General features: G+C 34.2%; 5 protein-coding genes across 5 annotated transcripts; all 5 read right to left on the bottom strand.

The window, feature by feature from the left end:
* Nucleotides 1-2718: 2718 nt before the first annotated feature.
* LOC143553262 (peroxisomal membrane protein PMP22-like) lies at nucleotides 2719-5476 on the bottom strand. Its single transcript, XM_077043289.1, has 7 exons — nucleotides 5263-5476; nucleotides 4754-4852; nucleotides 4506-4607; nucleotides 4323-4398; nucleotides 3781-3851; nucleotides 3617-3702; nucleotides 2719-3029 (listed from the first exon to the last, which is right to left on the bottom strand). Exons 1-7 carry the CDS (start codon nucleotides 5329-5331, stop codon nucleotides 2978-2980), a joined length of 555 nt encoding a protein of 184 aa, XP_076899404.1. The 5' UTR covers nucleotides 5332-5476; the 3' UTR covers nucleotides 2719-2977.
* Nucleotides 5477-9211: 3735 nt separating this feature from the next.
* LOC143553277 (histone H4) lies at nucleotides 9212-9523 on the bottom strand. Its single transcript, XM_077043300.1, has one exon. It carries the CDS (start codon nucleotides 9521-9523, stop codon nucleotides 9212-9214), a length of 312 nt encoding a protein of 103 aa, XP_076899415.1.
* A 3282-nt stretch (nucleotides 9524-12805) lies between these two features.
* LOC143553261 (peroxisomal membrane protein PMP22-like) lies at nucleotides 12806-15561 on the bottom strand. The gene is made up of 7 exons (XM_077043288.1): nucleotides 15346-15561; nucleotides 14837-14935; nucleotides 14589-14690; nucleotides 14406-14481; nucleotides 13868-13938; nucleotides 13704-13789; nucleotides 12806-13116 (listed from the first exon to the last, which is right to left on the bottom strand). The coding sequence occupies exons 1-7, from the start codon at nucleotides 15412-15414 to the stop codon at nucleotides 13065-13067; spliced, it is 555 nt and encodes a 184-aa protein (XP_076899403.1). The 5' UTR covers nucleotides 15415-15561; the 3' UTR covers nucleotides 12806-13064.
* Nucleotides 15562-19290: 3729 nt separating this feature from the next.
* Nucleotides 19291-19602, bottom strand: LOC143553276 (histone H4). Its single transcript, XM_077043299.1, has one exon. The coding sequence runs from the start codon at nucleotides 19600-19602 to the stop codon at nucleotides 19291-19293; it is 312 nt and encodes a 103-aa protein (XP_076899414.1).
* Nucleotides 19603-22905: 3303 nt separating this feature from the next.
* On the bottom strand, nucleotides 22906-25712 carry LOC143553260 (peroxisomal membrane protein PMP22-like). Its single transcript, XM_077043286.1, has 7 exons — nucleotides 25497-25712; nucleotides 24988-25086; nucleotides 24740-24841; nucleotides 24557-24632; nucleotides 24019-24089; nucleotides 23855-23940; nucleotides 22906-23216 (listed from the first exon to the last, which is right to left on the bottom strand). Exons 1-7 carry the CDS (start codon nucleotides 25563-25565, stop codon nucleotides 23165-23167), a joined length of 555 nt encoding a protein of 184 aa, XP_076899401.1. The 5' UTR covers nucleotides 25566-25712; the 3' UTR covers nucleotides 22906-23164.
* Nucleotides 25713-27899: the final 2187 nt, after the last annotated feature.

Below are 27899 nucleotides of genomic sequence, written 5' to 3'. Positions count from 1 at the left end.
CATAATATATATATATATATATATGTACACACACTCTTATCTCTCTTTCCTCCCACCAGCCACCATCACCCTCTCTTCCACCACCACTCCTTCATCTTTCCCTAAATCTAAAAACCCCTCTCTCTCCTCTATTCACACCATCAGACACAACCCGGATCTCCGGTAACAATCACCATCACCTTCAGCAATCCACACCGTCTAACACCTAGCATCACTGACTTCGGCACCTGCAATTTAAGGTTCCTAATTTCATAGGGTTATTTTGATGCTTGTTGTTACAGAGAAAAACATGAGAGAAAGAGAGCGGGAGAGAGGCACGATTTCTTCTTCTACAAATAAACTCATCCAGTTAATACCCAAATCTCATTTGAACGGATCAGTAGGCTTATATCATTTGCACGCATCGACAGATCTTGGGGTCTGGGATTGAGTGTGTATATTCGGATCATGGTTTTGGGATGAAATCGAACGACATTAGAACGAATCCAGTCGTCGGCTAGGGTTTGATTAGCGTCAATTGGGGTGACAATTGCGTTTGGTACCATTAGCGGCACTGAAATTTAGGTGTTTGAGTGACTTGATGATTTTAGAGTTTGCATCGGTGATTTTGGTGTGTATTATCAGACTGTTTTGGAGATGCGCTAGGCTTGATAGTGTTCGAACTGACCCGATTTAGCGGTGGTGGGTAGAGGGGGAGAGAGAGAGAGAGAGAGAGATAGAGAGAGTGTGTGTATTTACATATTATATATATGTTAAAGTTTTTTAAACCAATAGGTAAAATGACTAATTACGCTCATGTGCTTTGTACATGATCAAAATTAACGAGAAAAACTAACCGAGTTAGCGTTAAAGGACAAACGGTGTAACATTTTGAAACATAAAGTACAAATTATGTTAATTTTAATGATAAAGGACAACCACTGAAATTTGATGCAAAGATAAAGAACAATTTCTATAATTTTGTCTTTAGCATATATAAAAATCGATATTTTAAAATTTCTCAATTAATTCTAATTTGTTGTGTGATTATGATTTGTCCATATAATCATAAGTTTTTTTTTCTAATGGTGGCTGTATGCAAACTACCTTAAAATCTACTTCTAATACGAAGAAATGAAATAAATATGGGGAATGAAATACAAAAAAAAAATGAAATGAATCATTACTATTTCTTTGTGTTGTTTGGTTATTACGTATAAATGAAATAAATCACAACTTTATTTATTTGTTTATTAAATAGTAAACAACACACATAATATTTTTGTCAATTAATGGAACGGTAATAACTGAATACGATATAATAATAAAAATATAATAATAATTATAACTTAATAATAGTTATACTATAATAAAACGATGACAATGAAACTTTTGAACATTTTTCATTTCATTCCTTGAAGGAATGAAAAAAAAAGCACCTCATACTAAATAATGAAAAATGTTACATTTGGAAGGAATTGCATTTCTTATGAATGATTCATTCAATTTATTAATGACAACCAAACATGTTTTATTTCATTTCTTTAAAATGATCCATTCCATTCCATTCCGTGTATCATTACTTCATATCAAACACTACCTAGATGTCGAATTGTTGAACAAGAACGTTTGGACCTCTAGTTGACTAGCTAGCACAACAGAGTGCCCTCTAGTTAATCAAACCAGTTGTTCCACAATTTCTTTTCTGTAGAATAGTGAAATAACTATTCCTAAACTTAATTTTGAAGAGCATGATGTCATTTTTATTAACTTCCATCCTCTTATGATTGTGATCAGAATCATAGTATTTGGAAGGATTCTTAAGTACCAATACTTCACCACTGTCAATCAATAACGTCATCATAATGTATGGTCCAAAGCAAAATGAGTTCCACATCATTGGATACTATATTATCAGTTGTTGCTTTCAAATGATGCTTCCACATGAAGAATTCATCATGAATTAGGGTTGTGTGTTTGTCACTTTGTTGATTGAACTATTTTATTAGTTCTCAATTTCAAAATGGCGTCTTACAATTTACAAATTGCCTAACACTGATCTATTTATAGTCGTGGTCTAATAACAGCACCATAAAGAAGTTAAAGCTCAAACATTCTTCATCCGTGAGAACTTCACATCCGGGTTAACTTTAGTGGTGTATACATGTAAACATGTATATTTGGGTGAGCTTGTATATCTGAGTTAAGTTGACTCGGATACACAATACACATCCGGATCAACTACAAAAACAACTTTTGATCGCTTCAGCCTCAAGATATGGCCCAACAGTTCGTTTAGAACATTAACAAACGAACATAAGCGGGCACACACACATTCACTTTCTTAACAAGCAACGAACGAACACAAACATGCTTAATTCATGTTAATTCAGTTTGTTTATAGGCTGAATACCAACATTAAATGCAACATTATACAAAGACGCCATGATGTTCAAGGTCATAAGATGCTTTGGACCAGCATGCATACGGCAAAAAAGACAAGAAACGACTCGATGTTAGGATACAAGCATTAACGGAACAGTTCAAAATGATGTTAGGATACAAGCATTAATGACGACACATTTCAAATTTACCGGATGTATACCTAATCCTAAATAAAATGGAAACAAACTAACCATACGTTTTGACCTACTCGCATATACACTAACATAAGCAAATGATCGAACGTGTTGCACTCAGACCGAGCCATATATAGATGCACAAGTAATCTATTTAGCATAATTCTAACCATATCATTGATTCAGAACAATCCCTGTTACATTACATAGCTTTAATTCGACACCAGCTTAATAATCAAGATACAAGATAATGGGACGGAACCCCGTTTTGCTGTTCGCGCATTCCAATAGATAAAAATAAGATAGAAAATATTGGTAAACAAATTTTTAATAACTTATGAGCTAAAACAAAGCCAATTTAAACATAATAGCAGAGGCAGCAGCAGAAGACGTTATTAGAGACATTCCTTTAAATTTGCTTAACCTTTGGTTATTGTCATTGATCTTGCTCTTAAATTCAAGAATATACCCCTACAAATTAAATTAAAAAATAAATATAACTAGTTTGGCTCATCTAGGGGTGTAACGAGCCAAGCCACTCGTGAACTACTCAAGCCTGGCTCGCTAAAAGCTTGAATCAACCCGAGCTAAAACGAGCCCGAGCCCAAACTTATATTGTAGCTCTTTTAATAAATGAGCTTAAGCTTGACTAAACAAGCCTATTATTCATATAATTTTTAGTTAATATATATTAACACAATATTATAAATGCTATATACAAATTTATGATAAAATAATTAAATAATATATATTATGTTATATGTAAAAATTTATATTTGATTTATATATCAAATTAATTATAAATAAAGATAAATAAAATAATTAAATAATAAACGAGCAAAGTCCGATCCGATCTCGAGCTTGAAACTGCTCAAGACACGGGGTTGAGCTTTAGAAATAGAGCTCTGAACGAGCAGAGCTCGAGCTCTCTTAAGTTAAATGAGCTTAGGCTTGGCTCAGCTACACCCCTAAGCTCACTAGTCTACCATCATAGAATGGTATAAAACAACATAACCAAATAGACCCGACAATCTATTGTATAAACTGAAAACACGTACCAGCACATTGCGACAAAGCTTTGGAGGATGACACGGAATTGCAGTGGCACGTGTCGGTGGTTTATCCACCCGATTACCGGCCAGAACTGAACATTGGTTGATAAATTTCACTCTCTTGTTACAAAATTTTAAAAGTAACAATAAATATGGAAGTAGAGAAGTACCGTCCACCCTGTATACTGTACTGTAGGGTATTCCTTCTTGATTTTGGATTTCACCTGGATCCACGGCCTTCCTGCGTATAATTTGACATAACCAAACGCCCAAGTTATTCTCTAAGTCCGATAATCAGTTTCAAAACGCATGTCCAAACACCCGCTTAACATTTTGAGTCTAAATTTATTCACTTTGATTTTAACCAATTAATAACAAGTTAACAGACAATATTGTCCCCAAGGAGCTCTCGCCTTTATTATTGGTTCCCAGAGCGTAGACTTCCCAAGTAGGGGTGCATGAACTGAGCCACTCGTCAGTTACTCACTTACTCTAGATTCGCTTAAAGCTTGATCTAGGGCAAGTTTAATAAACGGGCCTGAGCTTCATACACGGAGCTTGATTAGGCTCGTGCGCCCAACTCGCATTGATGGTATTTAAGGTAGGACATTACTTATGGCTTAGTATCTCTCTTGTAGACAAAACAACATGACATGTGTCACGTAATAACAAAAGATTCAAACCATTACTACTCTAAGCTGTAAGACCTTACCCTCAATAACAAACCCATAGTAGAGCATAAAGATCAAGTTGTTCCACGGACCGGATGTCAACTGCTCAACCACCACCTGCAAGATGAAACCGCCAGCCATGAATCCCAATCACATAACTTGGTTGTAAGATTCTAAATTTCCATCGATACCCATATTCAAAGATTGATATAAATCTATAATACCTTCTTGGCAACCGTTTTCGAGTCCTTTTTGCCCTTGAACAACTTATCCAACATTATATGGTAATAATGCCCAAATGGTCCCAGATATGCAAACCCAAAAAGCTGCATATTTTCTTAATATTAATCATTCATCCATAAACAACCATACACTTTAAACTAAGATCACTCTAATACAAGATTCTTGATGACTAATAGTCAACGGATTGACTTCAAAAAGTCAACAAATATGAAAGATAATGAGATCATACCACTTTGAGAATAAGACGACGGATTTGCAGTTTCTGGATGCCAGTGAGCTTCTGAGAAACAATATCACTGATCGCGGACAATACTCCAGCAGTTATAGCCTAAAATATGCACAAATTATAACCCAATTCATAATAAATCAAGAAAAACAAAACCCGTTTCTTGATTTAACTAAAACCACAAAATTAGTAAGAACAACAGTTCAATTTCAACAAATGAAACAAACCCAGTTTCTAATTCACCAAAATAAGCAAACCCATTTCTTGATTTAACTAAAACCACAAAATCAATAGAGAAAACCGTTGGATTTCATCAAATGAAACAAACTCAGTTTCTATTTCATCAAAATAAGCAAAACCCATTTCTTGATTTAACTAAAAACCACAAAATCAACATGAAAAAACAGTTCGAATTCGTCAAATGAAACAAACCCAGTTTCTAATTCACCAAAATAAGCAAAACCCAGTTCTTGAAATCAACATAAATGAAGTAGATCGAGAAAAGATTGCACCTTTGTTCTTAGTGGATGCTGTTGAAGCTGTAGCAAGTACTGCTGAAGCCCTCTTTTAGCGATCGACATGTTTTGAGGATGATTTGTTGTCGGAATAAAAATTGAATTGAACAACCTATAAATTGTCGAATTTCACTTTATGGTTGTTGCTCGGAAATTGAATATTTTTTTCCTACTTACCTAACCATGACTGGCATTGTACTACAAGGGCCCAGATGCCATATAATCAAAGTGTGTTAAAGGTTGGTAGTTGTGAACATGTAAAAGTTTGTTAACTGGACCGGGTTTAATTCAAACTCATATCGATTATGAACATGTCCCGGTTTAAAACTGAATGTTGGTTTGAGAAGCTCGATTGTCAAGTTGAACCGTTACATTTTTATACTTGAAACCCGGTCTGGCTTGAACATAAAACGGTTCATCATTTTTTACCAAAATCAAACTTGTTTCAAGTCCGTAACCCGATTTGTGCCCTCACCACTTTGATAGAATTTGTGTGAAAGTAAACATAAAATAAGTTTTGCCTATATTAGTTTTATATTATGAACATATTGTTTATCTAAGTGTCCTTAATTTCGTATCAATATTTTGGCTAGAGGGTTTTGATTAAATATATATAAGTAAAACTATCGTTCAAATCAAAGGAAAAAAAATAGGGTTACGGAGGTGTAAATAACAAAGTGTGGTTAATTATGCTACATATAACTAGAGTAGTTACACTACCGGGATAATTATTCTACTTGTACAAGCAGTTAGGCTATGTGTAGTGGAAGGACTACATTGATGGACGATTTTTAACACGTGGCGTCACGTCAGCAAAGGACGATTTTCATTTTAGGATGTAGTGGTTTGTAGCCCAGTATCGCCCCACTACACAATACACATTGCCTTACACTACTTATAACGAAAGTAATTACACTTGTAGTTATACAAAGTAGTTACTATGATACAATTACGCTACCTCTAAACTATAGTAATTACACTACTAGACCCAGTAGAATCCCACTTAGAAAACAAGTAGTAGTATGGTTTGGAAAAAATATCATCATTCCAAACCCGATTGGCGGTGACTTTAAACAAATAACCGAGCAGTCTCTGACACGTGTGTTACCAGTTTACCACACTATATATCAGTGGTCCGCGAAGCAGTTGATCACCCCCACCTACTGTAACAACTCCCTGCAAAAAGGCCCACCAAAGATAGACAGACAGACAGACAGACAGACTCATTACTTACAATTACAGAGAGAACAAGTTCTAGTGAGAGAGAAAGAAACCCTCTCTTTCTCTCTCTACCTATACATACACCATAACTGTATATATATACCTCGATTGCTGGATACTCTGATTCTCTCCTTACGGCCGCCGCGATCATTCAATGCAGGAAAATTAATTAATTAAATAATAATAATATTCGTAACTGGAGAATGAAAATTAATATTATGTTGCATTGTGATCGGGTATTCATTAGTTTTGATCTGTAATTCGATATTCCGATTGCTGATTGTGCCATGTTTTCGATTTTCTTCAACTCGGCCAACATTACTCGGAGTTGGTCCAACTCGGAGCTAGTCGGCTCAACTCAGTTAACTTGCTTCAAGTCAGAGTTTCACATATTTTCGATATATTTTCACGGAGGTACCAACATGTTTGGATCAAATACAAATGATTTTATCGTGAAAAGTTAACAAACTAGTATTTATTATTAGTACATAATTTTTGAACTAGAGCAATTATTATAACATTATTTTACTTTTTTAATAACATAATTACTCTAGTTCAAAACTGTAATTATAATAGTTATTTGTATGTTTAGTAGGTTAATTTTATTTGTATCGGATCCCACCCGAGAATTAAACGATTTCTATGTCTAAGTTATTACTAAAGAATATAAGTATCAACTTTTGAAATGTATTCTTTTGATTTGTATTGATATTAGCGTATTTTGGTATAAATATTAGTATACTTATGGTATTTGGCATATATGAAATTACTTGAAAATTAGTTCGTTTTTTTTTTTAATAATTGTCATGTCTCAATACTCCCCGAGGTCTCCCTGCCTAGGCTTACAATTTCGCAAGCGACCGAGTGCCTAGCCACTTTTGCAACATTGGTGTGAAGCAATTGTTTTTCGTGAAGTTTCTACAGCAAATAATATTAAAAGTAACCGGAGATAATGATTTATCTGTTGCGTTTGGTTAAATCAGACTTTATGTAGGTTAAGTTTATATTCTGTGGAACCCTAGCACATGGTTTGTTATTGCAATAGTGAGTTAAAGAGGCCTTTTGTATTATTGTGCTTTATGATGCTATTTAAGGCAGAGGACTGCTTTTAGCTAAACAATGAATGTCTCATTTCAATTTTTTCGTTATGCATTGACCCCTTTCAACCTAAACCCGTCCTGACCTAAACCAAACTAACCTTTTTTGTATCGAATCATTCCAACGTTACCCTTTTAGACCCATGACCCGAACGCCCGAACCCGCCCGATTCGTTTGCCGGTCTTTAATGGTAATTTTAAATGAAAAGGTATAGCAATACCATACTCAAATTAAAGAGAATATAATACTCGTTTTTATTGTATACTATTTTTAAAAAAATATTAGCGAATGAAAAGGTTATACACGTTTAAACGTCGTCGGGGTAATTGATTTAAAATAAGGGGTATATATGTAACTAATATATATATTAACAAAATGTGATTAAAGTTAAGGAATTAAACTTGTAATTACCGTAACATATTTTGGTAAAAGACAAAATTATCAAAGACTAAATTGCCCCTAAAATGCTTAATTTTATGTATTATAGCTTGCATGGGAAATTTCATATAAAAGTAACCAAGTTTTAAAAGTGTTCCAATTAGGTCACTCAACTTTAAAAAGAGTTCCAATTATGTCACCCAACTTTCATATTTTATTAAATTAAAGGTTTTAACATGTTTTTTAACGTTTTTATTTTTTGTTTCACATAGGAAATCATTTTATCTATTTTTTGATGTTGACGTTGAATAGCGACATGGATTTTATTTTTTATTTTTGAATTTAATATAATTAACGTTTTCAATTTTTTAAAAATATAACTACATATATTGCGAATTCCGACCCCTACATCTTATCCTCCATTTATTTCTTAACAAACAAAAAAATCGGTGAGACTCGATTTGAAGATTTAGTGACCCTATTTGAAAAAAATATGCATGAATGACCTAATTAGAACACTTTTGAAAGTTGGTTGCTATTCTATGAGATATTCCCTAGTTTGTATTAAAAGCAATAGGTTTGGTACCTCTTAAAAATTAAAAAATCTCTCACTCATAAATTATATACAATAAAGATAAGTTTATAACTCTTAAATGCTAGTTTTAAAGGCGTCTTCTAAAGGTTGATACTTCAAAACATTCATGTTATTTGTAGATTGTACAACTAGCATGGAGCAAAATATGTGTTTTTTATTTAAAAACTACATGTTTTTTATTTTATAACTATGTGAGAGACTGAGAGTTATGTAAGAGTCGTTATTGTTTTAATTTTTTTTCTTTTACAAGTTTACCAGTATGTCTAAAACCTAATATTTGATGGTTTACAAATGAGTATCAGCCAATTACACTACTATTAGCTCTAATAAATAACACAGGGAGATATTATGCCATTACAAATGAGCAAATGATATATGATACCAGTATCGAACCATAACCAAAACAAGCATTTTAATACCAACACTAAGTATTCAAGAAAAGCATGATCGGTACTAGTACTGGTTGGCACTAATCTTTACCAAATTTTTGCCTGCATTACCGAAACATCTGTCCCAAAGACAATAATAACAAACAATTTGCCATAATCAACAACCACCGAATCCAACATTTCAACAAACATAGTAGAATCCAATTAAACATCCAAATTCAACAATCCAATTCTTAATTAACAAACTAATAACACCATGAAATAATCAGCCTCCAAATCCATAAAGAGTTCGTCCTTGTCTCTTGAGAGCGTACACAACATCCATAGCAGTCACCGTTTTCCTACGAGCGTGCTCGGTATAAGTCACCGCGTCACGAATCACATTCTCCAAAAATATCTTCAACACGCCACGGGTTTCCTCGTAAATCAGCCCGCTGATTCTCTTAACCCCGCCTCTTCTCGCCAGCCTTCGGATTGCGGGTTTTGTGATTCCTTGAATGTTGTCGCGGAGGACCTTGCGGTGTCGCTTTGCTCCGCCCTTGCCGAGGCCTTTTCCGCCCTTTCCACGACCAGACATGTTTGAAATGAGATTGGGGTGTATAAGATTTGAATTTGTTTTGAGTGAGGTGGAGATGAGGGATTTTAAGGTGGTTTTATAGTTGAGGTTTTTGGAGGGAGGATTTGAATTTTGGGGGGATGAATGATCCGTGTGAAGTTGTGATGGTGATTTTGAACCGTTGATTGATTTGAAGTTGTTTGAGAGTGTGGATTGATGACATGGATTTTTATGTGTTTATTCTTTTTTTTTTCTTTTCTGTTTTTTCATATTGATAATTTGTGTGACCATATGCAAAAAGTCTTTATTTTGAAATTTTGAATCGATTCTAATTTCTAATAAAAAATTGTTAAGGAAAAATTCAAATTGATTATTTTTGGCATAGACAAAATTTTATCTTTACATCAAATTTCAGTGGATGTCCTTTATCTTTAAAATTAACATAATTTATACTTTACGTTTTAAGATGTTTCATCGTTTGTCCTTTAAACCTAACTCAGTTTTCCTCGTTAACTTTAGTCATGTGTTATGCACATGAGAACAAATTGGTCATTTTACCTATTAAACTAACACAATAAAAAACATAATATATATATATATATATATATGTACACACACTCTTATCTCTCTTTCCTCCCACCAGCCACCATCACCCTCTCTTCCACCACCACTCCTTCATCTTTCCCTAAATCTAAAAACCCCTCTCTCTCCTCTATTCACACCATCAGACACAACCCGGATCTCCGGTAACAATCACCATCACCTTCAGCAATCCACACCGTCTAACACCTAGCATCACTGACTTCGGCACCTGCAATTTAAGGTTCCTAATTTCATAGGGTTATTTTGATGCTTGTTGTTACAGAGAAAAACATGAGAGAAAGAGAGCGGGAGAGAGGCACGATTTCTTCTTCTACAAATAAACTCATCCAGTTAATACCCAAATCTCATTTGAACGGATCAGTAGGCTTATATCATTTGCACGCATCGACAGATCTTGGGGTCTGGGATTGAGTGTGTATATTCGGATCATGGTTTTGGGATGAAATCGAACGACATTAGAACGAATCCAGTCGTCGGCTAGGGTTTGATTAGCGTCAATTGGGGTGACAATTGCGTTTGGTACCATTAGCGGCACTGAAATTTAGGTGTTTGAGTGACTTGATGATTTTAGAGTTTGCATCGGTGATTTTGGTGTGTATTATCAGACTGTTTTGGAGATGCGCTAGGCTTGATAGTGTTCGAACTGACCCGATTTAGCGGTGGTGGGTAGAGGGGGAGAGAGAGAGAGAGAGAGAGATAGAGAGAGTGTGTGTATTTACATATTATATATATGTTAAAGTTTTTTAAACCAATAGGTAAAATGACTAATTACGCTCATGTGCTTTGTACATGATCAAAATTAACGAGAAAAACTAACCGAGTTAGCGTTAAAGGACAAACGGTGTAACATTTTGAAACATAAAGTACAAATTATGTTAATTTTAATGATAAAGGACAACCACTGAAATTTGATGCAAAGATAAAGAACAATTTCTATAATTTTGTCTTTAGCATATATAAAAATCGATATTTTAAAATTTCTCAATTAATTCTAATTTGTTGTGTGATTATGATTTGTCCATATAATCATAAGTTTTTTTTTTCTAATGGTGGCTGTATGCAAACTACCTTAAAATCTACTTCTAATACGAAGAAATGAAATAAATATGGGGAATGAAATACAAAAAAAAAATGAAATGAATCATTACTATTTCTTTGTGTTGTTTGGTTATTACGTATAAATGAAATAAATCACAACTTTATTTATTTGTTTATTAAATAGTAAACAACACACATAATATTTTTGTCAATTAATGGAACGGTAATAACTGAATACGATATAATAATAAAAATATAATAATAATTATAACTTAATAATAGTTATACTATAATAAAACGATGACAATGAAACTTTTGAACATTTTTCATTTCATTCCTTGAAGGAATGAAAAAAAAAGCACCTCATACTAAATAATGAAAAATGTTACATTTGGAAGGAATTGCATTTCTTATGAATGATTCATTCAATTTATTAATGACAACCAAACATGTTTTATTTCATTTCTTTAAAATGATCCATTCCATTCCATTCCGTGTATCATTACTTCATATCAAACACTACCTAGATGTCGAATTGTTGAACAAGAACGTTTGGACCTCTAGTTGACTAGCTAGCACAACAGAGTGCCCTCTAGTTAATCAAACCAGTTGTTCCACAATTTCTTTTCTGTAGAATAGTGAAATAACTATTCCTAAACTTAATTTTGAAGAGCATGATGTCATTTTTATTAACTTCCATCCTCTTATGATTGTGATCAGAATCATAGTATTTGGAAGGATTCTTAAGTACCAATACTTCACCACTGTCAATCAATAACGTCATCATAATGTATGGTCCAAAGCAAAATGAGTTCCACATCATTGGATACTATATTATCAGTTGTTGCTTTCAAATGATGCTTCCACATGAAGAATTCATCATGAATTAGGGTTGTGTGTTTGTCACTTTGTTGATTGAACTATTTTATTAGTTCTCAATTTCAAAATGGCGTCTTACAATTTACAAATTGCCTAACACTGATCTATTTATAGTCGTGGTCTAATAACAGCACCATAAAGAAGTTAAAGCTCAATCATTCTTCATCCGTGAGAACTTCACATCCGGGTTAACTTTAGTGGTGTATACATGTAAACATGTATATTTGGGTGAGCTTGTATATCTGAGTTAAGTTGACTCGGATACACAATACACATCCGGATCAACTACAAAAACAACTTTTGATCGCTTCAGCCTCAAGATATGGCCCAACAGTTCGTTTAGAACATTAACAAACGAACATAAGCGGGCACACACACATTCACTTTCTTAACAAGCAACGAACGAACACAAACATGCTTAATTCATGTTAATTCAGTTTGTTTATAGGCTGAATACCAACATTAAATGCAACATTATACAAAGACGCCATGATGTTCAAGGTCATAAGATGCTTTGGACCAGCATGCATACGGCAAAAAAGACAAGAAACGACTCGATGTTAGGATACAAGCATTAACGGAACAGTTCAAAATGATGTTAGGATACAAGCATTAATGACGACACATTTCAAATTTACCGGATGTATACCTAATCCTAAATAAAATGGAAACAAACTAACCATACGTTTTGACCTACTCGCATATACACTAACATAAGCAAATGATCGAACGTGTTGCACTCAGACCGAGCCATATATAGATGCACAAGTAATCTATTTAGCATAATTCTAACCATATCATTGATTCAGAACAATCCCTGTTACATTACATAGCTTTAATTCGACACCAGCTTAATAATCAAGATACAAGATAATGGGACGGAACCCCGTTTTGCTGTTCGCGCATTCCAATAGATAAAAATAAGATAGAAAATATTGGTAAACAAATTTTTAATAACTTATGAGCTAAAACAAAGCCAATTTAAACATAATAGCAGAGGCAGCAGCAGAAGACGTTATTAGAGACATTCCTTTAAATTTGCTTAACCTTTGGTTATTGTCATTGATCTTGCTCTTAAATTCAAGAATATACCCCTACAAATTAAATTAAAAAATAAATATAACTAGTTTGGCTCATCTAGGGGTGTAACGAGCCAAGCCACTCGTGAACTACTCAAGCCTGGCTCGCTAAAAGCTTGAATCAACCCGAGCTAAAACGAGCCCGAGCCCAAACTTATATTGTAGCTCTTTTAATAAATGAGCTTAAGCTTGACTAAACAAGCCTATTATTCATATAATTTTTAGTTAATATATATTAACACAATATTATAAATGCTATATACAAATTTATGATAAAATAATTAAATAATATATATTATGTTATATGTAAAAATTTATATTTGATTTATATATCAAATTAATTATAAATAAAGATAAATAAAATAATTAAATAATAAACGAGCAAAGTCCGATCCGATCTCGAGCTTGAAACTGCTCAAGACACGGGGTTGAGCTTTAGAAATAGAGCTCTGAACGAGCAGAGCTCGAGCTCTCTTAAGTTAAATGAGCTTAGGCTTGGCTCGGCTACACCCCTAAGCTCACTAGTCTACCATCATAGAATGGTATAAAACAACATAACCAAATAGACCCGACAATCTATTGTATAAACTGAAAACACGTACCAGCACATTGCGACAAAGCTTTGGAGGATGACACGGAATTGCAGTGGCACGTGTCGGTGGTTTATCCACCCGATTACCGGCCAGAACTGAACATTGGTTGATAAATTTCACTCTCTTGTTACAAAATTTTAAAAGTAACAATAAATATGGAAGTAGAGAAGTACCGTCCACCCTGTATACTGTACTGTAGGGTATTCCTTCTTGATTTTGGATTTCACCTGGATCCACGGCCTTCCTGCGTATAATTTGACATAACCAAACGCCCAAGTTATTCTCTAAGTCCGATAATCAGTTTCAAAACGCATGTCCAAACACCCGCTTAACATTTTGAGTCTAAATTTATTCACTTTGATTTTAACCAATTAATAACAAGTTAACAGACAATATTGTCCCCAAGGAGCTCTCGCCTTTATTATTGGTTCCCAGAGCGTAGACTTCCCAAGTAGGGGTGCATGAACTGAGCCACTCGTCAGTTACTCACTCTAGATTCGCTTAAAGCTTGATCTAGGGCAAGTTTAATAAACGGGCCTGAGCTTCATACACGGAGCTTGATTAGGCTCGTGCGCCCAACTCGCATTGATGGTATTTAAGGTAGGACATTACTTATGGCTTAGTATCTCTCTTGTAGACAAAACAACATGACATGTGTCACGTAATAACAAAAGATTCAAACCATTACTACTCTAAGCTGTAAGACCTTACCCTCAATAACAAACCCATAGTAGAGCATAAAGATCAAGTTGTTCCACGGACCGGATGTCAACTGCTCAACCACCACCTGCAAGATGAAACCGCCAGCCATGAATCCCAATCACATAACTTGGTTGTAAGATTCTAAATTTCCATCGATACCCATATTCAAAGATTGATATAAATCTATAATACCTTCTTGGCAACCGTTTTCGAGTCCTTTTTGCCCTTGAACAACTTATCCAACATTATATGGTAATAATGCCCAAATGGTCCCAGATATGCAAACCCAAAAAGCTGCATATTTTCTTAATATTAATCATTCATCCATAAACAACCATACACTTTAAACTAAGATCACTCTAATACAAGATTCTTGATGACTAATAGTCAACGGATTGACTTCAAAAAGTCAACAAATATGAAAGATAATGAGATCATACCACTTTGAGAATAAGACGACGGATTTGCAGTTTCTGGATGCCAGTGAGCTTCTGAGAAACAATATCACTGATCGCGGACAATACTCCAGCAGTTATAGCCTAAAATATGCACAAATTATAACCCAATTCATAATAAATCAAGAAAAACAAAACCCGTTTCTTGATTTAACTAAAACCACAAAATTAGTAAGAACAACAGTTCAATTTCAACAAATGAAACAAACCCAGTTTCTAATTCACCAAAATAAGCAAACCCATTTCTTGATTTAACTAAAACCACAAAATCAATAGAGAAAACCGTTGGATTTCATCAAATGAAACAAACTCAGTTTCTATTTCATCAAAATAAGCAAAACCCATTTCTTGATTTAACTAAAAACCACAAAATCAACATGAAAAAACAGTTCGAATTCGTCAAATGAAACAAACCCAGTTTCTAATTCACCAAAATAAGCAAAACCCAGTTCTTGAAATCAACATAAATGAAGTAGATCGAGAAAAGATTGCACCTTTGTTCTTAGTGGATGCTGTTGAAGCTGTAGCAAGTACTGCTGAAGCCCTCTTTTAGCGATCGACATGTTTTGAGGATGATTTGTTGTCGGAATAAAAATTGAATTGAACAACCTATAAATTGTCGAATTTCACTTTATGGTTGTTGCTCGGAAATTGAATATTTTTTTCCTACTTACCTAACCATGACTGGCATTGTACTACAAGGGCCCAGATGCCATATAATCAAAGTGTGTTAAAGGTTGGTAGTTGTGAACATGTAAAAGTTTGTTAACTGGACCGGGTTTAATTCAAACTCATATCGATTATGAACATGTCCCGGTTTAAAACTGAATGTTGGTTTGAGAAGCTCGGTTGTCAAGTTGAACCGTTACATTTTTATACTTGAAACCCGGTCTGGCTTGAACATAAAACGGTTCATCATTTTTTACCAAAATCAAACTTGTTTCAAGTCCGTAACCCGATTTGTGCCCTCACCACTTTGATAGAATTTGTGTGAAAGTAAACATAAAATAAGTTTTGCCTATATTAGTTTTATATTATGAACATATTGTTTATCTAAGTGTCCTTAATTTCGTATCAATATTTTGGCTAGAGGGTTTTGATTAAATATATATAAGTAAAACTATCGTTCAAATCAAAGGAAAAAAAATAGGGTTACGGAGGTGTAAATAACAAAGTGTGGTTAATTATGCTACATATAACTAGAGTAGTTACACTACCGGGATAATTATTCTACTTGTACAAGCAGTTAGGCTATGTGTAGTGCAAGGACTACATTGATGGACGATTTTTAACACGTGGCGTCACGTCAGCAAAGGACGATTTTCATTTTAGGATGTAGTGGTTTGTAGCCCAGTATCGCCCCACTACACAATACACATTGCCTTACACTACTTATAACGAAAGTAATTACACTTGTAGTTATACAAAGTAGTTACTATAATACAATTACGCTACCTCTAAACTATAGTAATTACACTACTAGACCCAGTAGAATCCCACTTAGAAAACAAGTAGTAGTATGGTTTGGAAAAAATATCATCATTCCAAACCCGATTGGCGGTGACTTTAAACAAATAACCGAGCAGTCTCTGACACGTGTGTTACCAGTTTACCACACTATATATCAGTGGTCCGCGAAGCAGTTGATCACCCCCACCTACTGTAACAACTCCCTGCAAAAAGGCCCACCAAAGATAGACAGACAGACAGACAGACTCATTACTTACAATTACAGAGAGAACAAGTTCTAGTGAGAGAGAAAGAAACCCTCTCTTTCTCTCTCTACCTATACATACACCATAACTGTATATATATACCTCGATTGCTGGATACTCTGATTCTCTCCTTACGGCCGCCGCGATCATTCAATGCAGGAAAATTAATTAATTAAATAATAATAATATTCGTAACTGGAGAATGAAAATTAATATTATGTTGCATTGTGATCGGGTATTCATTAGTTTTGATCTGTAATTCGATATTCCGATTGCTGATTGTGCCATGTTTTCGATTTTCTTCAACTCGGCCAACATTACTCGGAGTTGGTCCAACTCGGAGCTAGTCGGCTCAACTCAGTTAACTTGCTTCAAGTCAGAGTTTCACATATTTTCGATATATTTTCACGGAGATACCAACATGTTTGGATCAAATACAAATGATTTTATCGTGAAAAGTTAACAAACTAGTATTTATTATTAGTACATAATTTTTGAACTAGAGCAATTATTATAACATTATTTTACTTTTTTAATAACATAATTACTCTAGTTCAAAACTGTAATTATAATAGTTATTTGTATGTTTAGTAGGTTAATTTTATTTGTATCGGATCCCACCCGAGAATTAAACGATTTCTATGTCTAAGTTATTACTAAAGAATATAAGTATCAACTTTTGAAATGTATTCTTTTGATTTGTATTGATATTAGCGTATTTTGGTATAAATATTAGTATACTTATGGTATTTGGCATATATAAAATTACTTGAAAATTAGTTCGTTTTTTTTTTTAATAATTGTCATGTCTCAATACTCCCCGAGGTCTCCCTGCCTAGGCTTACAATTTCGCAAGCGACCGAGTGCCTAGCCACTTTTGCAACATTGGTGTGAAGCAATTGTTTTTCGTGAAGTTTCTACAGCAAATAATATTAAAAGTAACCGGAGATAATGATTTATCTGTTGCGTTTGGTTAAATCAGACTTTATGTAGGTTAAGTTTATATTCTGTGGAACCCTAGCACATGGTATGTTATTGCAATAGTGAGTTAAAGAGGCCTTTTGTATTATTGTGCTTTATGATGCTATTTAAGGCAGAGGACTGCTTTTAGCTAAACAATGAATGTCTCATTTCAATTTTTTCGTTATGCATTGACCCCTTTCAACCTAAACCCGTCCTGACCTAAACCAAACTAACCTTTTTTGTATCGAATCATTCCAACGTTACCCTTTTAGACCCATGACCCGAACGCCCGAACCCGCCCGATTCGTTTGCCGGTCTTTAATGGTAATTTTAAATGAAAAGGTATAGCAATACCATACTCAAATTAAAGAGAATATAATACTCGTTTTTATTGTATACTATTTTTAAAAAAATATTAGCGAATGAAAAGGTTATACACGTTTAAACGTCGTCGGGGTAATTGATTTAAAATAAGGGGTATATATGTAACTAATATATATATTAACAAAATGTGATTAAAGTTAAGGAATTAAACTTGTAATTACCGTAACATATTTTGGTAAAAGACAAAATTATCAAAGACTAAATTGCCCCTAAAATGCTTAATTTTATGTATTATAGCTTGCATGGGAAATTTCATATAAAAGTAACCAAGTTTTAAAAGTGTTCCAATTAGGTCACTCAACTTTAAAAAGAGTTCCAATTATGTCACCCAACTTTCATATTTTATTAAATTAAAGGTTTTAACATGTTTTTTAACGTTTTTATTTTTTGTTTCACATAGGAAATCATTTTATCTATTTTTTGATGTTGACGTTGAATAGCGACATGGATTTTATTTTTTATTTTTGAATTTAATATAATTAACGTTTTCAATTTTTTAAAAATATAACTACATATATTGCGAATTCCGACCCCTACATCTTATCCTCCATTTATTTCTTAACAAACAAAAAAATCGGTGAGACTCGATTTGAAGATTTAGTGACCCTATTTGAAAAAAATATGCATGAATGACCTAATTAGAACACTTTTGAAAGTTGGTTGCTATTCTATGAGATATTCCCTAGTTTGTATTAAAAGCAATAGGTTTGGTACCTCTTAAAAATTAAAAAATCTCTCACTCATAAATTATATACAATAAAGATAAGTTTATAACTCTTAAATGCTAGTTTTAAAGGCGTCTTCTAAAGGTTGATACTTCAAAACATTCATGTTATTTGTAGATTGTACAACTAGCATGGAGCAAAATATGTGTTTTTTATTTAAAAACTACATGTTTTTTATTTTATAACTATGTGAGAGACTGAGAGTTATGTAAGAGTCGTTATTGTTTTAATTTTTTTTCTTTTACAAGTTTACCAGTATGTCTAAAACCTAATATTTGATGGTTTACAAATGAGTATCAGCCAATTACACTACTATTAGCTCTAATAAATAACACAGGGAGATATTATGCCATTACAAATGAGCAAATGATATATGATACCAGTATCGAACCATAACCAAAACAAGCATTTTAATACCAACACTAAGTATTCAAGAAAAGCATGATCGGTACTAGTACTGGTTGGCACTAATCTTTACCAAATTTTTGCCTGCATTACCGAAACATCTGTCCCAAAGACAATAATAACAAACAATTTGCCATAATCAACAACCACCGAATCCAACATTTCAACAAACATAGTAGAATCCAATTAAACATCCAAATTCAACAATCCAATTCTTAATTAACAAACTAATAACACCATGAAATAATCAGCCTCCAAATCCATAAAGAGTTCGTCCTTGTCTCTTGAGAGCGTACACAACATCCATAGCAGTCACCGTTTTCCTACGAGCGTGCTCGGTATAAGTCACCGCGTCACGAATCACATTCTCCAAAAATATCTTCAACACGCCACGGGTTTCCTCGTAAATCAGCCCGCTGATTCTCTTAACCCCGCCTCTTCTCGCCAGCCTTCGGATTGCGGGTTTTGTGATTCCTTGAATGTTGTCGCGGAGGACCTTGCGGTGTCGCTTTGCTCCGCCCTTGCCGAGGCCTTTTCCGCCCTTTCCACGACCAGACATGTTTGAAATGAGATTGGGGTGTATAAGATTTGAATTTGTTTTGAGTGAGGTGGAGATGAGGGATTTTAAGGTGGTTTTATAGTTGAGGTTTTTGGAGGGAGGATTTGAATTTTGGGGGGATGAATGATCCGTGTGAAGTTGTGATGGTGATTTTGAACCGTTGATTGATTTGAAGTTGTTTGAGAGTGTGGATTGATGACATGGATTTTTATGTGTTTATTCTTTTTTTTTTCTTTTCTGTTTTTTCATATTGATAATTTGTGTGACCATATGCAAAAAGTCTTTATTTTGAAATTTTGAATCGATTCTAATTTCTAATAAAAAATTGTTAAGGAAAAATTCAAATTGATTATTTTTGGCATAGACAAAATTTTATCTTTACATCAAATTTCAGTGGATGTCCTTTATCTTTAAAATTAACATAATTTATACTTTACGTTTTAAGATGTTTCATCGTTTGTCCTTTAAACCTAACTCAGTTTTCCTCGTTAACTTTAGTCATGTGTTATGCACATGAGAACAAATTGGTCATTTTACCTATTAAACTAACACAATAAAAAACATAATATATATATATATATATATATATGTACACACACTCTTATCTCTCTTTCCTCCCACCAGCCACCATCACCCTCTCTTCCACCACCACTCCTTCATCTTTCCCTAAATCTAAAAACCCCTCTCTCTCCCTTCTTCCTCTATTCACACCATCAGACACAACCCGGATCTCCGGTAACAATCACCATCACCTTCAGCAATCCACACCGTCTAACACCTAGCATCACTGACTTCGGCACCTGCAATTTAAGGTTCCTAATTTCATAGGGTTATTTTGATGCTTGTTGTTACAGAGAAAAACATGAGAGAAAGAGAGCGGGAGAGAGGCACGATTTCTTCTTCTACAAATAAACTCATCCAGTTAATACCCAAATCTCATTTGAACGGATCAGTAGGCTTATATCATTTGCACGCATCGACAGATCTTGGGGTCTGGGATTGAGTGTGTATATTCGGATCATGGTTTTGGGATGAAATCGAACGACATTAGAACGAATCCAGTCGTCGGCTAGGGTTTGATTAGCGTCAATTGGGGTGACAATTGCGTTTGGTACCATTAGCGGCACTGAAATTTAGGTGTTTGAGTGACTTGATGATTTTAGAGTTTGCATCGGTGATTTTGGTGTGTATTATCAGACTGTTTTGGAGATGCGCTAGGCTTGATAGTGTTCGAACTGACCCGATTTAGCGGTGGTGGCTGGTGGTGGGTAGAGGGGGAGAGAGAGAGAGAGAGAGAGAGATAGAGAGAGTGTGTGTATTTACATATTATATATATGTTAAAGTTTTTTAAACCAATAGGTAAAATGACTAATTACGCTCATGTGCTTTGTACATGATCAAAATTAACGAGAAAAACTAACCGAGTTAGCGTTAAAGGACAAACGGTGTAACATTTTGAAACATAAAGTACAAATTATGTTAATTTTAATGATAAAGGACAACCACTGAAATTTGATGCAAAGATAAAGAACAATTTCTATAATTTTGTCTTTAGCATATATAAAAATCGATATTTTAAAATTTCTCAATTAATTCTAATTTGTTGTGTGATTATGATTTGTCCATATAATCATAAGTTTTTTTTTCTAATGGTGGCTGTATGCAAACTACCTTAAAATCTACTTCTAATACGAAGAAATGAAATAAATATGGGGAATGAAATACAAAAAAAAAATGAAATGAATCATTACTATTTCTTTGTGTTGTTTGGTTATTACGTATAAATGAAATAAATCACAACTTTATTTATTTGTTTATTAAATAGTAAACAACACACATAATATTTTTGTCAATTAATGGAACGGTAATAACTGAATACGATATAATAATAAAAATATAATAATAATTATAACTTAATAATAGTTATACTATAATAAAACGATGACAATGAAACTTTTGAACATTTTTCATTTCATTCCTTGAAGGAATGAAAAAAAAAGCACCTCATACTAAATAATGAAAAATGTTACATTTGGAAGGAATTGCATTTCTTATGAATGATTCATTCAATTTATTAATGACAACCAAACATGTTTTATTTCATTTCTTTAAAATGATCCATTCCATTCCATTCCGTGTATCATTACTTCATATCAAACACTACCTAGATGTCGAATTGTTGAACAAGAACGTTTGGACCTCTAGTTGACTAGCTAGCACAACAGAGTGCCCTCTAGTTAATCAAACCAGTTGTTCCACAATTTCTTTTCTGTAGAATAGTGAAATAACTATTCCTAAACTTAATTTTGAAGAGCATGATGTCATTTTTATTAACTTCCATCCTCTTATGATTGTGATCAGAATCATAGTATTTGGAAGGATTCTTAAGTACCAATACTTCACCACTGTCAATCAATAACGTCATCATAATGTATGGTCCAAAGCAAAATGAGTTCCACATCATTGGATACTATATTATCAGTTGTTGCTTTCAAATGATGCTTCCACATGAAGAATTCATCATGAATTAGGGTTGTGTGTTTGTCACTTTGTTGATTGAACTATTTTATTAGTTCTCAATTTCAAAATGGCGTCTTACAATTTACAAATTGCCTAACACTGATCTATTTATAGTCGTGGTCTAATAACAGCACCATAAAGAAGTTAAAGCTCAAACATTCTTCATCCGTGAGAACTTCACATCCGGGTTAACTTTAGTGGTGTATACATGTAAACATGTATATTTGGGTGAGCTTGTATATCTGAGTTAAGTTGACTCGGATACACAATACACATCCGGATCAACTACAAAAACAACTTTTGATCGCTTCAGCCTCAAGATATGGCCCAACAGTTCGTTTAGAACATTAACAAACGAACATAAGCGGGCACACACACATTCACTTTCTTAACAAGCAACGAACGAACACAAACATGCTTAATTCATGTTAATTCAGTTTGTTTATAGGCTGAATACCAACATTAAATGCAACATTATACAAAGACGCCATGATGTTCAAGGTCATAAGATGCTTTGGACCAGCATGCATACGGCAAAAAAGACAAGAAACGACTCGATGTTAGGATACAAGCATTAACGGAACAGTTCAAAATGATGTTAGGATACAAGCATTAATGACGACACATTTCAAATTTACCGGATGTATACCTAATCCTAAATAAAATGGAAACAAACTAACCATACGTTTTGACCTACTCGCATATACACTAACATAAGCAAATGATCGAACGTGTTGCACTCAGACCGAGCCATATATAGATGCACAAGTAATCTATTTAGCATAATTCTAACCATATCATTGATTCAGAACAATCCCTGTTACATTACATAGCTTTAATTCGACACCAGCTTAATAATCAAGATACAAGATAATGGGACGGAACCCCGTTTTGCTGTTCGCGCATTCCAATAGATAAAAATAAGATAGAAAATATTGGTAAACAAATTTTTAATAACTTATGAGCTAAAACAAAGCCAATTTAAACATAATAGCAGAGGCAGCAGCAGAAGACGTTATTAGAGACATTCCTTTAAATTTGCTTAACCTTTGGTTATTGTCATTGATCTTGCTCTTAAATTCAAGAATATACCCCTACAAATTAAATTAAAAAATAAATATAACTAGTTTGGCTCATCTAGGGGTGTAACGAGCCAAGCCACTCGTGAACTACTCAAGCCTGGCTCGCTAAAAGCTTGAATCAACCCGAGCTAAAACGAGCCCGAGCCCAAACTTATATTGTAGCTCTTTTAATAAATGAGCTTAAGCTTGACTAAACAAGCCTATTATTCATATAATTTTTAGTTAATATATATTAACACAATATTATAAATGCTATATACAAATTTATGATAAAATAATTAAATAATATATATTATGTTATATGTAAAAAATTTATTATGATAAAATAATTAAATAATATATATTATGTTATATGTAAAAATTTATATTTGATTTATATATCAAATTAATTATAAATAAAGATAAATAAAATAATTAAATAATAAACGAGCAAAGTCCGATCCGATCTCGAGCTTGAAACTGCTCAAGACACGGGGTTGAGCTTTAGAAATAGAGCTCTGAACGAGCAGAGCTCGAGCTCTCTTAAGTTAAATGAGCTTAGGCTTGGCTCGGCTACACCCCTAAGCTCACTAGTCTACCATCATAGAATGGTATAAAACAACATAACCAAATAGACCCGACAATCTATTGTATAAACTGAAAACACGTACCAGCACATTGCGACAAAGCTTTGGAGGATGACACGGAATTGCAGTGGCACGTGTCGGTGGTTTATCCACCCGATTACCGGCCAGAACTGAACATTGGTTGATAAATTTCACTCTCTTGTTACAAAATTTTAAAAGTAACAATAAATATGGAAGTAGAGAAGTACCGTCCACCCTGTATACTGTACTGTAGGGTATTCCTTCTTGATTTTGGATTTCACCTGGATCCACGGCCTTCCTGCGTATAATTTGACATAACCAAACGCCCAAGTTATTCTCTAAGTCCGATAATCAGTTTCAAAACGCATGTCCAAACACCCGCTTAACATTTTGAGTCTAAATTTATTCACTTTGATTTTAACCAATTAATAACAAGTTAACAGACAATATTGTCCCCAAGGAGCTCTCGCCTTTATTATTGGTTCCCAGAGCGTAGACTTCCCAAGTAGGGGTGCATGAACTGAGCCACTCGTCAGTTACTCACTCTAGATTCGCTTAAAGCTTGATCTAGGGCAAGTTTAATAAACGGGCCTGAGCTTCATACACGGAGCTTGATTAGGCTCGTGCGCCCAACTCGCATTGATGGTATTTAAGGTAGGACATTACTTATGGCTTAGTATCTCTCTTGTAGACAAAACAACATGACATGTGTCACGTAATAACAAAAGATTCAAACCATTACTACTCTAAGCTGTAAGACCTTACCCTCAATAACAAACCCATAGTAGAGCATAAAGATCAAGTTGTTCCACGGACCGGATGTCAACTGCTCAACCACCACCTGCAAGATGAAACCGCCAGCCATGAATCCCAATCACATAGCTTGGTTGTAAGATTCTAAATTTCCATCGATACCCATATTCAAAGATTGATATAAATCTATAATACCTTCTTGGCAACCGTTTTCGAGTCCTTTTTGCCCTTGAACAACTTATCCAACATTATATGGTAATAATGCCCAAATGGTCCCAGATATGCAAACCCAAAAAGCTGCATATTTTCTTAATATTAATCATTCATCCATAAACAACCATACACTTTAAACTAAGATCACTCTAATACAAGATTCTTGATGACTAATAGTCAACGGATTGACTTCAAAAAGTCAACAAATATGAAAGATAATGAGATCATACCACTTTGAGAATAAGACGACGGATTTGCAGTTTCTGGATGCCAGTGAGCTTCTGAGAAACAATATCACTGATCGCGGACAATACTCCAGCAGTTATAGCCTAAAATATGCACAAATTATAACCCAATTCATAATAAATCAAGAAAAACAAAACCCGTTTCTTGATTTAACTAAAACCACAAAATTAGTAAGAACAACAGTTCAATTTCAACAAATGAAACAAACCCAGTTTCTAATTCACCAAAATAAGCAAACCCATTTCTTGATTTAACTAAAACCACAAAATCAATAGAGAAAACCGTTGGATTTCATCAAATGAAACAAACTCAGTTTCTATTTCATCAAAATAAGCAAAACCCATTTCTTGATTTAACTAAAAACCACAAAATCAACATGAAAAAACAGTTCGAATTCGTCAAATGAAACAAACCCAGTTTCTAATTCACCAAAATAAGCAAAACCCAGTTCTTGAAATCAACATAAATGAAGTAGATCGAGAAAAGATTGCACCTTTGTTCTTAGTGGATGCTGTTGAAGCTGTAGCAAGTACTGCTGAAGCCCTCTTTTAGCGATCGACATGTTTTGAGGATGATTTGTTGTCGGAATAAAAATTGAATTGAACAACCTATAAATTGTCGAATTTCACTTTATGGTTGTTGCTCGGAAATTGAATATTTTTTTCCTACTTACCTAACCATGACTGGCATTGTACTACAAGGGCCCAGATGCCATATAATCAAAGTGTGTTAAAGGTTGGTAGTTGTGAACATGTAAAAGTTTGTTAACTGGACCGGGTTTAATTCAAACTCATATCGATTATGAACATGTCCCGGTTTAAAACTGAATGTTGGTTTGAGAAGCTCGGTTGTCAAGTTGAACCGTTACATTTTTATACTTGAAACCCGGTCTGGCTTGAACATAAAACGGTTCATCATTTTTTACCAAAATCAAACTTGTTTAAGTCCGTAACCCGATTTGTGCCCTCACCACTTTGATAGAATTTGTGTGAAAGTAAACATAAAATAAGTTTTGCCTATATTAGTTTTATATTATGAACATATTGTTTATCTAAGTATCCTTAACTTCGTATCAATATTTTGGCTAGAGGGTTTTGATTAAATATATATAAGTAAAACTATCGTTCAAATCAAAGGAAAAAAAATAGGGTTACGGAGGTGTAAATAACAAAGCGTGGTTAATTATGCTACATATAACTAGAGTAGTTACACTACCGCGATAATTATTCTACTTGTACAAGCAGTTAGGCTATGTGTAGTGGAAGGACTACATTGATGGACGATTTTTAACACGTGACGTCACGTCAGCAAATGACGATTTTCATTTTAGGATGTAGTGGTTTGTAGCCCAGTATCGCCCCACTACACAATACACATTGCCTTACACTACTTATAACGAAAGTAATTACACTTGTAGTTATACAAAGTAGTTACTATAATACAATTACGCTACCTCTAAACTATAGTAATTACACTACTAGACCCAGTAGAATCCCACTTAGAAAACAAGTAGTAGTATGGTTTGGAAAAAATATGATTTAGATGAACCATACATCTTTCCCAATTATAAAAATGTTGGTTTTAGGGAGACCCCAGCTCCAGGAAAAAAAATACACGGACATGAAAAAGACGTTAGAAACGTAGGATCATAAAACATAAATACATAATAAATGTCACAAGCCACAATCAAAACATAACATTAGTAAGAGCAATAATAATTACTCTAATCACACAACAATTATAATTACTCTACTTGTAAAACTAATTATACGAAAAGAAGTATGAAACAAGTACGGTTCAAAGTTAAATCTATTGAACCGATCGATTACTTGTCAAACCGTGTGTTCCGTGAGGCTTTCCCACACCTAAGACCACCCGTAGTGTGCGTTTTGGGGAGCATTTTTGGAGGATAACGCGGGGGGGGGGGGGGGGGGGGTACACCGCCCCCACCCCGCCCCCCCTGCGTTTTGAGTTTTTTTTATAGCGTTGTATCTAAAACGCGAGAAAAGGGCACAGATATCAAAAAATGACCGTTGCATGTTACCGTTGGAGAATAAAAAAAATAAAATTATTTCTTTATATATTAAACCAACTATAATTCCTAATCAAAACTCATCAAATTTATAAAAATTCTCTTTCAACTCTACAACTCTATAATTCCTTACACAAAATTCACTATATATGGATCCTCCATCTATATATAAACAGTTTTTCGGGCCCGACCAACAAGCCGAGGACGTGGAGGAGGATCAGGCGGTTACGAGTGCGATTATGCTCGCGACAAAGTACATGACTTCCGTTACGAGTACAATTAGCTCTCCACCCCCCGTTTCAAAAAGAGCAAATATCGAACGAGATCGTACCGAAGCCAACAACCGACTTCTGCGACTCGCCGAGATACAAGAACCCGAAGACCTTTAGGCGTCGTTTTCGGATGTCTAAAAATTTATTTATGCCATCACCAAAGATTTGGAGCGTGAGTTTGATTACTTTTAGCAAAAGCCTGACGCTCGAGGGACGCTAGGATTCACGGCTATTCATAAGGTTACGTCAGCCGTACGCGTGCTAGCCTACGGAAACATGATCGACATCAACGACGAGTATTTAAAGATGGCCGAAAAAATAACTCGGGACACCTTGGAGTATCTTTGTTACAGTACGTTTTGTTTTTTTTTTTAAATAGTTTTATCACTTGTTTACTGTGATCATTTATTTTATAAAAGTTTTGTAAAATATAGGAATATTGAAACTATATGGACCACGTTATCTGAGAGAGCCCAACTTTAACGATCTACAACGTCTTTACGAGGCATATACAAGGGTGTATGGTTTCCCCGGCATGATAGGGAGTGTAGATTGCATACATTGGGAATGGGCTAATTGTCCAACTGCATGG

This window comes from Bidens hawaiensis, unplaced genomic scaffold, assembly GCF_021521415.1.
Source record: "Bidens hawaiensis isolate Kalapana, Puna unplaced genomic scaffold, B.hawaiensis_p1.1 tig00017162_1, whole genome shotgun sequence".
Taxonomy (NCBI): domain Eukaryota; kingdom Viridiplantae; phylum Streptophyta; class Magnoliopsida; order Asterales; family Asteraceae; genus Bidens; species Bidens hawaiensis.
Note: the sequence above shows the minus strand (reverse complement) of the source record. Positions and strands in the feature narration are given on the sequence as shown.